A 15,401-nucleotide genomic window follows, 5' to 3' on the forward strand; every position below is an offset into this window, starting at 1 on the left:
TACGGGCCCTTTGACTACGTCTACGTGGTTCCCCAGAGGGTACAGCAGAACTGGAGGTGGACTCCTGTGATTCCTGCCCTCTGACACTGGATCCCTTTGGCGGCCGTTTCCTGGGGCGCCCTGGCCTAGATGGGCCAGGCTGCGGCCCGGGCGACTGGGATGGCGAGCTGCCAGCCTGTCCTGCCCGTTGCCCACCCGATGCACCTGGGACGGAAAGGGGGGAGTCCGAGGTGTCGCGGTGTACCGGGACCTCCCCTACAGAGGGAGCCGGGACGGCCCACACCACCTCCTCCTCCCTCGGGGTGCCCGATGGCCACCAGGCCTCTACATGGGTGGGGGATGCGAACGGACTGGCCATCCGACGCCCCCCCGACATCTGGCGCTGCCAGTCCTGGAGGCCCGTGCTGGTATCGACAGGGATCTGCAGGTTTGCAGCCATGGAGCCCAGGGGGTTGGCAAACCCTGCCTGTGTCAGTGCGACGCCGGCTCGCACATGGCCACTGGCGCCGATGCCCTCAGCGATGGCCTGCAGAGACTGGGCCATGGCCTGCTGAGACTGGGCCATGGCCTGCTGAGACTGGGCCATGGCCTGTTGAGACTGGGCTATGGCGTTGAGCGCCTCTGCCATCTGGCGCTGGCACTGGCTCATGGCCTCCTGTGAGAGGGCAGCCATTTCCTGGGCCACAGACGCCGCCTGCATGGAAAGCCCCAGGCCTCGCAAACCGTTCCCCATGTCTGACACCGTTGCACCCATTGCCTCCACCGCGGACGCCACCCGTGCGGTGTCAGCCTGGGTGGCACGCATGACCGGGACCACTCCCAGCTCCTGGACGCGGGTGGACTCCTCCACCTGCGACCGCAGCCGCTGCAAGCCGCCCGTCACCCTCTTCGCTCGTCTCCGGGTCGGTGGTTGCATCGGATCTATGTGTGGGTGTGGTAACTCCAGGGACCCGGGATCCATCTGGGCGGCAGATGTTTGCTTGGGCTGGGCTGCCCTCCGACCGCCCGGCCCCTCTGCTGCTCCTACCTCCACCTGCTGTACCGGGACGGCTGTGTTGTGCGCACCAGTGAGTGTACCAGACGCCTCATCACTAAAGTGCCCAACCGTGGTGAGTGTTTCTGCGATGGTGGAGGGTGTTGGTGACAGCAGTGGCGTTGTGTCGTGCTCTTCGTCCCACTCTGAGTCCATGGCACTTTGGGGTGGGGGTTCGTCTCCACCCATCCACTCTGAGTCACTGTCCGGTATGTCGTCTTCCTGGGCAGTGCTGTCCCGGGTAAGGGTGTCCTGGGTAGTGCTGTCCCGGGTAGGGGTGTCCTGGGTAGTGGTCTCCTGGGTAGTGGTGTCCTGGGTAGTGGTGTCCTGGGTAGTGGTGTCCTGGGTAGTGGTGTCCTGCCTCAGATGTGACGGGGGCCTGTGGCTGCCCCCCTCGTCGCTGGGTGGTTGCTCCCGCACGTGACGGGGGTGTCGTCTCCCTGTTGCTCCAGGTCTCTCCGTCTCCCGTGGTGTGCGAGGGGCATCCTGCGGGCGTCGCATGCTGGAGGGTCCGGGTCTCTCCGTCTCCCATGGTCTCCGAGAGGCATCCTGCGGGCGTCGCATGCTGGAGGGTCCGGGTCTCTCCATCTCCCGTGGTCTCCGAGGGGCATCCTGCGGGCGTCGCATGCTGGAGGGTGCGGGTCTCTCCGTCTCCCATGGTCTCCGAGGGGCATCCTGCGGGCGTCGCATGCTGGAGGGTGCGGGTCTCTCCGTCTCCCGTGGTCTCCGAGGGGCATCCTGCGGGCGTCGCATGCTGGAGGGTGCGGGTCTCTCCGTCTCCTGTGGTCTCCGAGGGGCATCCTGCGGGCGGTCTGCATCTGCGGGGATGGGTGCCTGGACGTTTGGTCCTGCGATACACAATGAAGCATGCATGGTTAGACATCAGGCAGTGATCAGGTGATACGGGGGAGGGGGATATAGGGGAGGGGGGATATGGGGACTGGCTGTCGGTGGCTCACTCGCTAGTACGCCCCCGACCTCTGCATCAGCAACCTCCCGGTCCTCGGGTCGCCAGCCAGTTCCAGGGCGCTTTCCTCGTGTACGGTCAGTGGCCTCTCATCAGCGGGCCCTCCTCCAGTCCTCACATGCTCCCTATTGTTGTGTGCGCGCTTCTCCTGTGGGGGGGGGGGGGCAGGGGTAAAAGGCAACAGTGTTAGGCAGGTATATGAATGCACGCCAACGGTTGCGCGTGCATTGCAGAGGTTAAGGTTAGGGCTGGATTCACTTGGGGATATGGGGATATGGGGGTGGGGGGGATATGGGGGAGGGGGGATATGGGGGAGGGGGGATATGGGGGAAGGGGGGGATATGGAGGAGGGGGGATATGGGGGAGGGGGGATATGGGGGAGGGGGATATGAGGGAGGGGGGATATGGGGAGGGGGGATATGGGGGAGGGGGGATATGGGGAGGGGGATATGGGGAGGGGGATATGGGGGATATGGGGGAGGGGGGATATGGGGAGGGGGGATATGGGGAGGGGGATATGGGGGATGGGGATATTGGGAGGGGGGATATGGGGGATATGGGGTACATGGGGGTGTGGGGGATATGGGGGATATGGGGGAGGGGGGATATGGGGAGGGAGGATATGGGGAGGGGGGATATGGGGGAGGGGGGATATGGGGAGGGGGGATATAGGGGAGGGGGGATATGGGGGATATTGGGGAGGGGGATATGGGGGATATGGGGGAGGGGGGATATGGGGGATATGGAGAGGGGGATATGGGGGGGATATGGGGGAGGGGGATATGGGGAGGGGGGATATGGGGGAGGGGGGATATGGGGGATATGGGGGATGGGGGATATGGGGGAGTGGGGATATGGGGGAGGGGGTTATGGGGGATGGGGGCTATGGGGGAGGGGGATATGGGGAGGGGGGATATGGGGGATATGGGGGAGGGGGGATATGGGGGATATGGGGGAGGGGGGATATGGGGGAGGGGGGATATGGGGAGGGGGATATGGGGGATATGGGGAGGGGGAATATGGGGGATATGGGGAGGGGGGATATGGGGGATATGGGGGAGGGGGGATATGGGGGAGGGGGTTATGGGGGAGGGGGGATATGGGGAGGGGGGAGGATATGGGGGAGGGGGGATATGGGGGATATGGGGAGGGGGGATATGGAGGAGGGGGGATATGGGGGATATGGGGAGGGGGGATATGGGGGAGGGGGGATATGGGGAGGGGGGATATGGGGGAGGGGGATATGGGGGAGGGGGGATATGGGGAGGGGGGATATGGGGAGGGGGGATATGGGGAGGGGGAATATGGGGGAGGGGGGATATGGGGAGGAGGGATATGGGGGAGGGGGGATATGGGGAGGGGGGATATGGGGGAGGGGGGTTATGGGGGATATGGGGAGGGGGGATATGGGGGATATGGGGGAGGGGGATATGGGGGAGGGGGATATGGGGGAGGGGGGATATGGGGGGGGGATATGGGGGAGGGGGGATATGGGGAGAGGGGATATGGGGAGGGGGATATGGGGAGGCTCACCCTGCCTGCTCTGACGAGGTCGTTCACCTTCTTGTGGCACTGGGTGCCTGTCCGTGGTGTCAGGGCCACAGCGGTGACGGCCTCTGCCACTTCCCTCCACAGGCGCCGGCTGTGTCGTGGGGCAACTCTGCGGCCGTGCCCGGGATACAGGGCGTCCCTCCTCTGCTCCACCGCGTCCAGGAGTGCCTCCACATCGCGTGACTCAAACCTCGGGGCTGAGCGACGGCCAGCCATCCAGTCGGGTGTTGCGGTCGGGTGTTCCGGTCGGGTGGGGGGGAGCAGCGCGGCCTTATGAGCCGTCACGCCGTGCAGCGCGTATGACGCTGCACGGCGTGAACCACTGCGCAAGCGCGGATCCCGTTACGTCGCTGCTAGCCCATTTCGGGCCGGAGACTATCGACCCATTTTTCTGATGTGACGCAAGTCGGATTTGCGCCGTTTTTTGCGCCGATCGGCGGACTTTCCGCCGATAACGGAGAATTTCGCCCCATGTTTTAATGCTGGTGAAATCTATGATTATCAAAAAAAGAAAGAATTGCATTTATATAGCAACTTCCGACATGCCAAAGTGCTTTATAGCCAATGAAACACTTTTGAACTGCGGTTCTTGGTTGTAATGTAGGAAAAAGTAGGAAAAAGGGGAGAATTACAGACCAGTTAGCCTGACATCAGTAGTGCGGAGGATACCAGAGTCGATTATAAAAGATGTAATAATAGAACATTTGGAAAGCATTAACGGGTTTGGACAAAGCCAGCATGGGTTTAGGAAAGGCAAATCATGCTTAACAAATATACTGGAGTTTTTTTAGGATGCAACTAGTAGAATAGATCAGGGTGAAACATAGATGTGGGGCGGAATCCTTCGACCCCCCGCTGGGTCGGAGAATCGGCGTGGCGCGGCGCGAATTGCGCCACGCCACCCCGACGCCGTGATGCAATTCTCCGCAGTGGCGGTCGGGCAATGCCCTGACTCTCCGGCCAAGATGGGCCGAGTGGCCGTCAACAAAAGGCCGAATCTCGGCGGCGCCACTCTAACATCCTCTGAGCTGGCGGCACCTCAGCATTGAAGGGCCTGGGGCACCCTGTGGGGGGGAGGGGGGTTCCGACCCCGGGGTGGGGGGGGGGCTCCGTAGTGGCCTGGCCCGCGATCGGGGCCCACCGATCGGCGATCCAGCCTCTCTGGCTGGGGGCCTCCTTTCCTACGCGCTGGCTCCTGTAGCCCTGCGCCATTTGGCGTCAGGGCCGCCCTGGGGAAGAAGGCCACTGCACATGCACTAGTTGGCGCCGGCCCAACTGCGCATGCGCGGACCCCGCGGTGCTGGGTTCAGTCCAGGATCGGCAGCTGAGGCCGCTCCAGCGCCGTCCTAGCCCCCTGTGGGCCGTAGAATAGGGTCCCGGAACGGGCGCTGACGCCTGAGTAAAACACTCCCGGTTTTACTCCGGCGTCGGCACTTAGCCGCCCATTGGGAGAATCCCGCCCCATGGTATATTTGGACTTTCAGAAGGCTTTTGATATGGTCTCTTATAAGAAGTTAGTGGGTAAAATTAAAGCACATAGGATAGGGGGCACTTAATTGGCATGGATTGAGAATTGGTTGACAGATAAGAAATAAAGAGTGGGAATAAATTGTTTTTTTTCCGAGTGTCGAGCAGTGACGAGTCGGGAACCGCAAGGATCAGTGCTTGGGCCCCAGCTGGTCATGATATATAAATGACCAGAAGGAGGGAACCAGATGTAACATTTCCAAGTTTGCTGATGACACAAAACTGGGCCGAAATGGAAATTGTGAGAAGGAGGCTTAAAGGTGATTTGGACAAGTTGAACAAGTGGACAAACACATGTCAGAAGCAGCACAACATGGCTAAATGAGAAGGAATACACTTCGGTATGAAAAACAGAAAGGAAGAGTGTTATTTAAATGGTGATATATTGGGTTGTGTGGATGTACAAAGCGATCTGTGTGTCCTTGTACACCAGTTGATGAAAGTGGAGAGGCAGGTGCAGCAAGCAATTAAGAAGGCAAATGGTATGTTGGCCTTCATTGCAAGAGGATCAGAATTCAGAGAGAGATATTTTGCTGCAGTTACAAAGGGTCTTGGTGAAACCTGACCTGGAAAATTGCATACTGTTTTGGTCTCTCTACCTGAGAAAGAATATGGGGCGGGATTCTCTGATCCTGAGGCTAAGTGTTGACTCCGTCGTATGGGGGGGAATTCTCTGATCCTGAGGCTAAGTGTTGACTCCGTCGAATGGGGCGGGATTCTCTGATCCTGAGGGCGTCGTAAATGCCGTCGCATTTTACGACGACGTCAACAGGCCCCCAGGATCAGCGATCCTGCGCCCTACTGGGGGCCAACACGGCACTGGAGCGACTTACGCTGCTCCAGCTGCCGATACCGGCATCAAACAGGCGCCACGCGTCTGCGCGTGCGTGTTGCGACCGGCACGAATTTGCGCATGCGTGCTAGTTACCTTCTCCGCGCCGGCTCTGACGCAACATGGCGTAGAGATACAGGGGCCGCGCGGAGTAAAATAGGCCCCCACCAGGAGAAGCCAGCCCGCCAATCGGTAGGCACCGATCGCGGGCCAGGCCACGGTGGAGGCATCTCTGGGGTCGGAACCCCCTCTCCCCCACCAGGCCATCCCTCGCTGTATGAACGGCGAGGTCCCGCCGGGTAGGACCACATGTGAACGGCGCCGGCGGGACTCGGCCTATCTCGGCAGCCACTCGGCCCATCGCCGGGGAGAATCGCCGGTGGGGGAGGGGCGCATAGAGCAGCCCCCGGCCGGCACCGCGCCTGCGCCAATGGCGCTGATTCTCCGGTCACCGGAGAATGGCAGACCGGCGTCGGAGCAGCATCGTGTGAATCGTGCCCCCCCCGGCGATTCTCCGACCCGGCCCGGGGTCAGAGAATCCCGCCCATACTTTCTATCGAGGGAGTGCAGCAGAGGTTCATTAGGCTGATACTGAGGATGGCAGGATTGTCGTATGAGGAGAGATTGGTTCAACTAGGCCTGTATTCACTAGAGTTTAGAAGAACAAGGGTGGTACGTGGCACTGTGGTTAACACTGGGACTATGGCGCTGAGGACCCGGGTTTGAATCCCAGCCCTGGGTCACTGTCCGTGTGGAATTTGCACATTCTCCCCGTGTCTGTGTGGGTTTCACCCCCACAACCCAAAGATGTGCAGGTTAGGTGGATTGGCCACGCTAAATTGCACCTTCATTGGAAAAAAAAATTATAATTGGGTACTCTAAACGTATTGAAAAAAAAGAGGAGAGGAGATCTGAGTGAAACATATAAAATTCTAAAATTATGATATACTAAGTCATCGCAAATAACATTCCGGAGCTTTTAACTAAATTTCTCTTGTAATATCATGCCTTTTTCAAAATCTATTAACTATGGTTATCAGTATGCTAAGAATCACTTTGAGTTTAAATGTTAATATTGATTGACCTTCACACTTTCAGCTCCCCCTTGTGGATGGTTTTGTCAGTTTGGACCAGAACATCTAAACTACACGAGAAGAAAATTGGTCATTGAGGTCTTAAATCCACAACTTTCAACCATGGGCAGCAATGATAGGGTTGAAGTATATTATAAACTGATTAACTGTGTTTGAAGCTGGGATCTAAGGTGCTTGGTTAGCAAACAGATAGAATGTTCTCTGGTTGGTGTTTGCTCTCATACCTTTTCTGAATCTTCCTTTTTGACTGACTTCAGGTTGGCTCGAAGGTCCATGGATACTTTGTGTTTGGATCCCAGCAAGGCCCGCAGCATAGCATCAGCAGAGACCCGGACCCGGCGGAGAGTCGGGCGCTTGAACTTCCCTCTGAGATCAAAAACTTTCAGATTCAGGTTCTGAATCTTAAAGGGCAGAGGTAAAACAGTAAAAGTAAAATCCACCTGAAATTTAAGCCACAAACATCACTACAGTACACAATCAAACAATAACTGTCTTTTTTTGTCAGAGGTTGACCTTGTTAACCAACATGATTTAACTTAGTCACTGAATTGATGTGCTCAATATAATGGAAAGTCAGATTCTGAGAAAGGAAGAAAGGGCAATAGCATGAAACTCAAAAGATGTTAGGGCACATAGTACTGTCCAATTTCAATATGGATGCCTCATTATCAGTTTACTTCTGGCTTTTGTGTCTCCAATGCACACGGGGCTGTGAGCATAGAGTCATAGAACCCCTGCAGAAGCAGGGCATTCGGCCCATTGAGTCTGCGCCAACCCTGAAGCTGCATGGCGCAATCTCAATTCGATTATGCAAAGGGCCAATTCAGGGATGATATGTGGAGCATTGAGAGCATTTGGAAAGAGATAAAAATGCTACACCATGGAGCCATGATGTTCAAAAACAGCACCCCATATCAACGAGGCCTCACTTGACGTACTGTTGGGTGCAGCAAGGAACCGGAAGGTGGTTTAAAAATCTGCTGCTATCACGAAGAAGGTCTATTTAGAGATAGTCAGTCTCTAATGGTCAGTGGCAGGTGTATTGTATCCATACCTGGATCCAGTGCAGGAAGTGATTTATGGCCCGATTGGGTCAGGATTGGAAAGTACAGTTTCAAATTCACCTACGTTCTGTTGCATACTTTCTCCATGTTCTGCCTCGTCAGGCATACATCACATCACTCTTAATAGCCAATTATGTTTCAACAGCACTCATCATTTATTGTCTATGCACTTCCTCCTGTACCCATTTATTAATTCACCACTGCCACTCACCTCATATGCTTATTCGGTGTGATGCCATCGGAGTACGATCACCTGATTGTAAACACTTTTCCTCAATTGTATGCCAGTGGCAATCACGATGCATCTGCCTGGTAGCCACTCTCACTGAATGCATTGCATCCATTGAGTGAACACATAGCTACAGACACTCATAGGCGTTGCAGGAGGAGTAAGCACAAAATACAAGAGAGAGGGAGAGGGTTAAAGGTGGCACCACAGATTGTGCAGCCACATCTGCTGAGGAATAGTTGACAGATATCAGTGGCATGTATCTGTGTTCCTGACCATCAGAGATGGGGAGACTGGGACTCTGCAGTTGCATAAGACAACATTCAATATCTCATACAAAACTTAGCCATGTTGACCAGATTTTTGCACTGAGTGAAACACAGCCATCTTAATTCTATTAAATGTCAACATTTTTACACTGCCATTACTAACTCATTTGTGTCCCTCCGATGCTCTAGGCATGTCACATGATGCACAGTATAGCTGTGGACCTTATGGACGATAACTCCTCAGAGAAGCAGATTTGGGTTTTGAGGATGTATCATTGGAGGACACATGTTTACCATGTACCAGCACAGATTTGAGCACTTTGGTGGGTCGTCATTGGATTTTCACCTGGTGAGTCACATGTTACAAATGAGCATCCACAGAGATTAATGTAAGCAACAGCTGTGGAGAGTTTGTATTGCAGATTTCCATCATCTCCAAGCTCCGCTCACCCAGACAGTGATACTGAATCCCAGGGGCTATTGTTGAAAATGATCATCAAAGGGCAGCACGGTGGCGCAGTGGGTTAGCCCTGTTGCCTCACGGCGCCAAGGTCCCAGGTTCGATCCCGGCTCTGCGTCACTGTCCGTGTGGAGTTTGCACATTCTCCCCGTCTTTGCGTGGGTTTCTCCCCCACAACCCAAAGATGTGCAGGGTAGGTGGATTGGCCACGTAAATTGCCCCTTAGTTGGAAAAAAATGAATTGGGTACGCTAAATTTATTTTTAAAAAAAGAAAATGATCATTAGAGAGACCGAGGTGCTATAACTTGGGCTGTGTATGTAGTCCACAATAATAGTTCAAATGGAGGAGTTCAGCTCTAGTATTTATGACTTGATGTCACAGGGCATTTTAGGGATGCCTTTAATGGATTGAGAAGCACTTTCCCTGAATTTCAATCATAACAATTGAATCAGTCCATACAGACCCTATGTCCATGAAGAGTATGGATGCCAACATCCAGCCACCTTTAATAGGATAACATATCTTAGCCACAGAGGTGGTAGCAGTGATGCGCTGGTTGTCCATGTGAGGGATGATGGTGAAAGGGGGAGTTGAAAGGGCAACTCCATTCAACGTGCTCTGTTTGATTGAAGAAGCTAACACATCTTTTGAATACATACCTCTCTCGTATTGTGTATCACTTTGGCTTCAATATCATATCGTTCCTCATCCACTACGTTGACCTTCTCATGGAGTTCCTGGCAGAGTTCCTTAAGTTTTGAAGATGGCAAATTTGTTTTTGTTACAAAATGTAATAAGTAAATGCATTAAAAGTCATTAAATGTTTAACAAATCCCATTTTCCTTTTAATTCAGTTTTTAATTGATTGTTTTTGCTTGTACCAAAAAGTCCCAATTTTTGTGTGAAAATTGCTCATTGGATAAATAAACCATTTGATGACCTTTGTGATGTAAACTGTATTCAATCTGTGGCTTGTCCAGTAATTGTCAAAATGGTGATCCATGTTCTTAAACAATACTTTTGAAGGAACATTGAAAATACAAAACATTCTGCATATGAATTCTGGTAAACCATTTGTGTCTTTGAATCTCGCCTATGTTGTATCTCTGATCAAAAATATCACTTTAAATATCAATGAAACAAACAACTCCTTATTCCCCAAAGTTTATCCACCATTTCCTGGATGAGTGCAGCTCCAACAACACAAAAGAAGCGTGACACCATTAAAGACAAAACAACCTGCTTGCTTGACACCCTATCCATCACCTTGAGCATTCACTCCCATCTTCACTGACCGATGGGGGCAGGGGTGTGCACCATATGTTGGATGCACTGCAACAACTTGCTAAATCAAATCTTGGACCTTTATTGTGGTATTTTTAAAGGATAGGCTTGAAGGCCACAAAGGTACAAACAAACAAGAGCTTTAGTGGAAGGTTTTTACTCTGCAGGCTGTTAGGATAACTGCACATTTGCCCGCGTAAACAGCCAATGACATTGTCATTACGTCACGTGTTCGGACTCTTAAAGTGATCTTGTTCCAACTATTTTGAGTGGACATCTACCATGATGAAGGATATCCATCCTTCAAATGGTCTGGCATAATCTACATGAACTCTTTGCCATGGCCATTCTTTTTTTAAACATTTCCAATTAAGAGGCAATTTGGAGTGGCCAATCCACCTACCCTACACATCTTTGGGTTGTGGGGGTGAAACCCATGCAGACATGGGAAAATGAGCAAATTCCACACGGATAGTGACCTGGGGCCGAGATTGAACCCGTGTTCTCAGCGCCGCGAGGCAGCAGTGCTAACCACTGCACCACCGTGCCACCCTGCCGAGATCCTTCTGATCATTCCTATGGGTGTAATGGCGCTAGTGGCAGCAGGTTTCGAACCTTTGCACAAGCTGAACACTAGCCTGCCTTCTCCTCGATTTCATTATTGAGCCCTGGACACTAAAAATAGCTTCCAGCTATCTCCTTCATCATTACTATCTTACAATCATCTTCGTGAAGCTGGTTTAGGACAAGTTTACTTAACAATGGCAGAAGGATGACGCTCATTCCCCAGAGGAGCCAACCAGCCTGTACATGTAGTTCAAGTCTTCGGGTAACATATGCCTTCAACTCCAGGTTTGCTCCTGCAGCCTTGCCACAATGTACCATGTCAATAACTTCTGATAGTGGTGGATTCTTTCTGGTATACTTCTTAATTTGTCCTGCGGTTACAGGAGCGTTATCTACTTCTTTGAAATAAAAAATATTACCACTCAAACTATTCAGTGATGTTCAGTGAAGGTAATCTAGAGAATCTATCAGCGTAACCATGGGGGATTTGATTGACAATATTATATCGTACATGTTTGTGCTGACAACACATCCGGCTCGCTTATGGAGATGGAATATTGGTGTGCGACTCAAGTATCATTTGTCAATTGTTGATGATCCATTAGAAAAGTAAATTTTCCAAAGAGGTATGGGTATGATTCCAAAAATGATACCGGGAGCTTACTTCTGTATCTGTGCATAGTTCATTTCTGCTTTGACCGTGATGCAAACGTTATTGTCGTCTCTTCACCATTGGGTATTATGTGAGAAACCACTGCTCCCACCCCATAAGGTGATGAGTCACAAGCCAGTTACAAGGGTAACTGCAGATCAAAGTGTGTCAGGACTTCTGACTTTAGTCATGCTACTTTAGTTTGTATGAAGGCCTTCTCGCACTGATCTACCCATTTCCATTTCCTGTTTTGACATAATATGTTACTTAAAGGCTTGAGAATAGTTGCAAGATTAGGAACAAACCTTCCATAATAGTTTAATGTTTAAAAGATGATTATGTTTTGAGGTGCACGTGCCTCAGTTATGGCTTTTCCTTTTGAAGGGGGTGTGTGCAATCTCTTTGCGTCTATGACATGCCTCAGGTATTCAATAGAAGAATTAAAGAATTCACATTTTTCCTTCTGTGCTCTTCAGTCTCTGGACTGGAGTGTAGTAGCATCTAAAATTTGAAAATGCTTTTCTTCATTCTTTCCAGGAACTATCTTGTGCGTGTAACTGACCTCCAGCCAGCTGATGGCGTCAGACATCTATCACGTGGCTGGAGTGACCCGCCAGTTGGGAGTAGGATGCACAGCAGGATAGTCGCACTATAGTAACGTCCGAGGAATTTGAGTAACTTAGTCTGTACAAATGGGAGGCACGGTAACGCAGTGGTAAGACTGCTGCCTCACGGCGCTGAGATCCCAGGTTTGATCCCAGCCCTGGGTCACTGTCTGTGTGGAGATTGCACATTCTCCCCATTTCTCTGTGGGTCTCACCCGCACAATCCAAAGATGAGCAGGTTAGGTGGATTGGTCAAGCTAAATTGCTCCTTAATTGGAAAAAAAAATTGGATACTCTAAATTTATTTAAAAAAAATAAATTTAAAAAACTTAGTCTGTACAGTAAACTGTTAGTTATCTTTCCACATGTTTGATAATAAATCATCTAGATAGCAGCCTGCTGCTGCATTCCCAACGTTTGCAGATTGGTGGCAATTTCTAATGTGTGTGTGTGTTCGTGTCTCAGCCAACATTTTATGGATTCCAGTGCACAAACTTAACTGTTAGACTTCTTTAGCTGCTAATTCCATTGAGATTGTTGTTGTGTTCTGTGGTCCCACTGTTGCAATGATACACACAAAACATAGGGGCCGGGATTCTCCAATCCCGCGGCCAAGTTCTGACGTCGGTGTGAAAAGCGGCGCGAGCCACTCCAGCGTCAATGGGCCTCAAGAGGCAGGTATCCACCCCTTCCTCGGGGGCTAGTATGGCAGAGGAGCGTTGTCCGCTGCTCCAAAGCTGGCACGCCATGACCGAGGCGAGTCCGCGCATGTGTGCCATGCCCAGCGCGAGTCCGCGCATGCGCACCGCGGCCGGCACAAGTCCCGCATGCGCGTGGGTTCTCGTCTCCGCGCCGGCCCCGGCAATATCGTGGAGCCCTACAGGGGACCGGTGCGGAGGAACATAGACCCCCCACAGAACTAGCCCGCCCTCCGATTGGTAGGCCCCGATCGCGGGCCAGGCCACCATGGAGGCCCCCCGGTGTCGGATCCCCCTGCCCCCCACCAGGACGGCCCCCGCAACCAGAACTCCGAGGTCCCGCTGGGTGGGACCATACGTAACCCATGCCGGCAGGGCTCGGCCAAACTCGGCGGGCACTTGGCCCATTGAGGCCCGGAGAATCGACCAGCGTGGCGGCGATCCCACGGGCGCCCGAGAAACGGCGCCCGAGAAACGGCGGGCCGCCGTTGTGGCGGTGTGGAACGATTCTCGCGTTCTCCCGGCAATTCTCCGACCCGGAGAATCTCGGCCAGGGCATTTAACGGGAAGGATGATTTATTATCAAACACGTGGAAACATAACTAACAGATTACTGTACTGCCTAAGTTACTCGAATTCCTCGGGAGCAACTCTAAGTGCGACTATCCTGTTGCATGTTCTACTATTAACTGGCGGGTCACTCCAATCATGTGATGGATGTCTGACGCCACCCGCTGGCCGGAGGCCATACCGATAGTTTCATGCATTGATATGCAGCTATATACATTTATGTGTACATGCACATCACCACAATTGTGACATCAAAAGCTTTCTTCAGGTTTAAGTTGTTTTATGTTAAGAGCCTTTTTTGGATAGCTTCGCTTCTTAACCCACATACTAGTTGTCGTTCAAGACATTTCCACATGAAGTTTTTAGCTTCTTTTTAAAAAATGTTTGTATTGGGTTTTCATATTTTATATTCAACAATTTATAAATGACAAATTCCAAAACCACACCAAAGAACCAACACGTGTATTTACACGCAAGTGTCTTCACTACAACTGTGGCTATGACACCCCTTTAGTCGACATGCCATATTGTCCATTCCCCAATCTGGCCAAAGCACGTATTTACAACCGTCTATTTACAATTTGGTTTGGGCCTTAGTTTGCTCTTGGGCAAGTCCCCTGTGGCATTGTCCCCCCTGCTTGTCCCTCACATTCTTTTTGCATGTCTTCGCTCCCTCCCCCTTCCTCTGCCCCACCCTCTTCCTCTCCCTTGCACCCCCTCCCTTCTAGCCCTTTCCTTTTCCTCTCTGTCCTTTGGCTCACCCGTGTCCCCTCCTCCCTCTCCCCCACCCCCCCCCCCCCCCCCCCCCCCCCATCCCCCTACCCTCCCCTAATCTACTGGTTGCTGGCTACAAACAGGTTTTGAAATGAGCTGGTGAACTGCTTCCTCGTCCTGTGGAAATCTTTTCCCAGCCCACGGATGCCAAATTTTATTTTCCCTAGCTTGGTAATTTCCGCCAGGTCGGACAGCCAGTCTGCAGCCTTGGGTGGTGCTGCCAATCAGGACTCTCTGGCGGGCGATCGAAGGCAAAGGCTAGGGCGTCGGAACCCTCCCCATGAAAAGTTCTGGCTGATCTCATACCCCGAAGACTGCTCCACGCTCGCTGACTCCCACAATGCTGGATATGGCCTCAAAAATGATCGTCCAGTATCTGACAAGTCTGGGGGATGCCCAGAACATGTGGGTGTGGATGGCTGGGCCTCCCTGGCACTACTCACATTTGTCCTCCACTTCAGGAAAGGGCCCATTGATTTGAGTTCTGGTTAGGTGCTCCCTGCAATAGGCTCAGCCCTGCCCACGTGGAGGGGAAGTTCACCCTGTGCAGTGATTCGATCCCAAGTCATCCTGCTATCTGTATGCCTAGTTCCTCCTCCCAGTTTTTCCTTCTCTCATTAAGGGGGGAACTTACCTCCTCCAACAGTCACCTGTGCATGTCTGCACAGTTTCCCTTCCCTAGGTCGCCAATGTCCAGCTGTTATTCCATTAACGAATGTCGTGGCATCTGGTGGTGCGTCCTCCTTGCGGAGGAAGTTTTTGGCCTGAAAGTCTCTCAGGTTGTTTCCTCTTGTTCACGACTCTATCATCTATGTACCTGTCCCTAACCATCAGAGTCCCCTCGTCCTGACTCTACCTTTTGAAGGTGGCATCCATTATTGTGGAATTGAATCTGTGGTTGTTGCAGATGGGGGCCATGGTGGACATTTCGGTTAGGCTGAAGTGTTTCCTCATTTGGTTCCACGTCTGAAGCATGGCTACTTGGCTACTACCACTCCTCTCCTGGAGTACTTGGCCGGGCGGGAGGGGTGGAGGTGGGAGCGGCTGTGGCTAGGGCTCGGTGGGATATTCCTGTGCAGGAACTCTCTTCCATCTTCACCCACTTTGCTCCCGGTTCCTTAACCCATCCCCGTACTCTTTCTGCGGTGTCCGCCTAGTGGTAGAACAGTAGGTTCAGAAGGGCCAGGCCTCCCACATTTCTTCTCCTTTGTAAAACCTTCTTT

General features: G+C 52.4%; 1 protein-coding gene across 1 annotated transcript in view; it reads right to left on the reverse strand.

The window, feature by feature from the left end:
* The window catches only part of LOC140393460 (troponin I, slow skeletal muscle-like), a 390,668-nt gene that overhangs the window by 17,360 nt on the left and 357,907 nt on the right, over nucleotides 1-15,401 (reverse strand). Inside the window, exons 7-8 of the mRNA XM_072479792.1 lie at nucleotides 9,688-9,777; nucleotides 7,229-7,444 (exon numbers count right to left, since the gene is read on the reverse strand). Of these exons, the coding sequence (XP_072335893.1) occupies nucleotides 7,229-7,444; nucleotides 9,688-9,777 (306 nt within the window). The remainder of the gene's footprint in view (nucleotides 1-7,228; nucleotides 7,445-9,687; nucleotides 9,778-15,401) is intronic.

The sequence above is a fragment of the Scyliorhinus torazame genome, chromosome 17 (assembly GCF_047496885.1).
Source record: "Scyliorhinus torazame isolate Kashiwa2021f chromosome 17, sScyTor2.1, whole genome shotgun sequence".
Classification (NCBI taxonomy): Eukaryota; Metazoa; Chordata; class Chondrichthyes; order Carcharhiniformes; family Scyliorhinidae; genus Scyliorhinus; species Scyliorhinus torazame.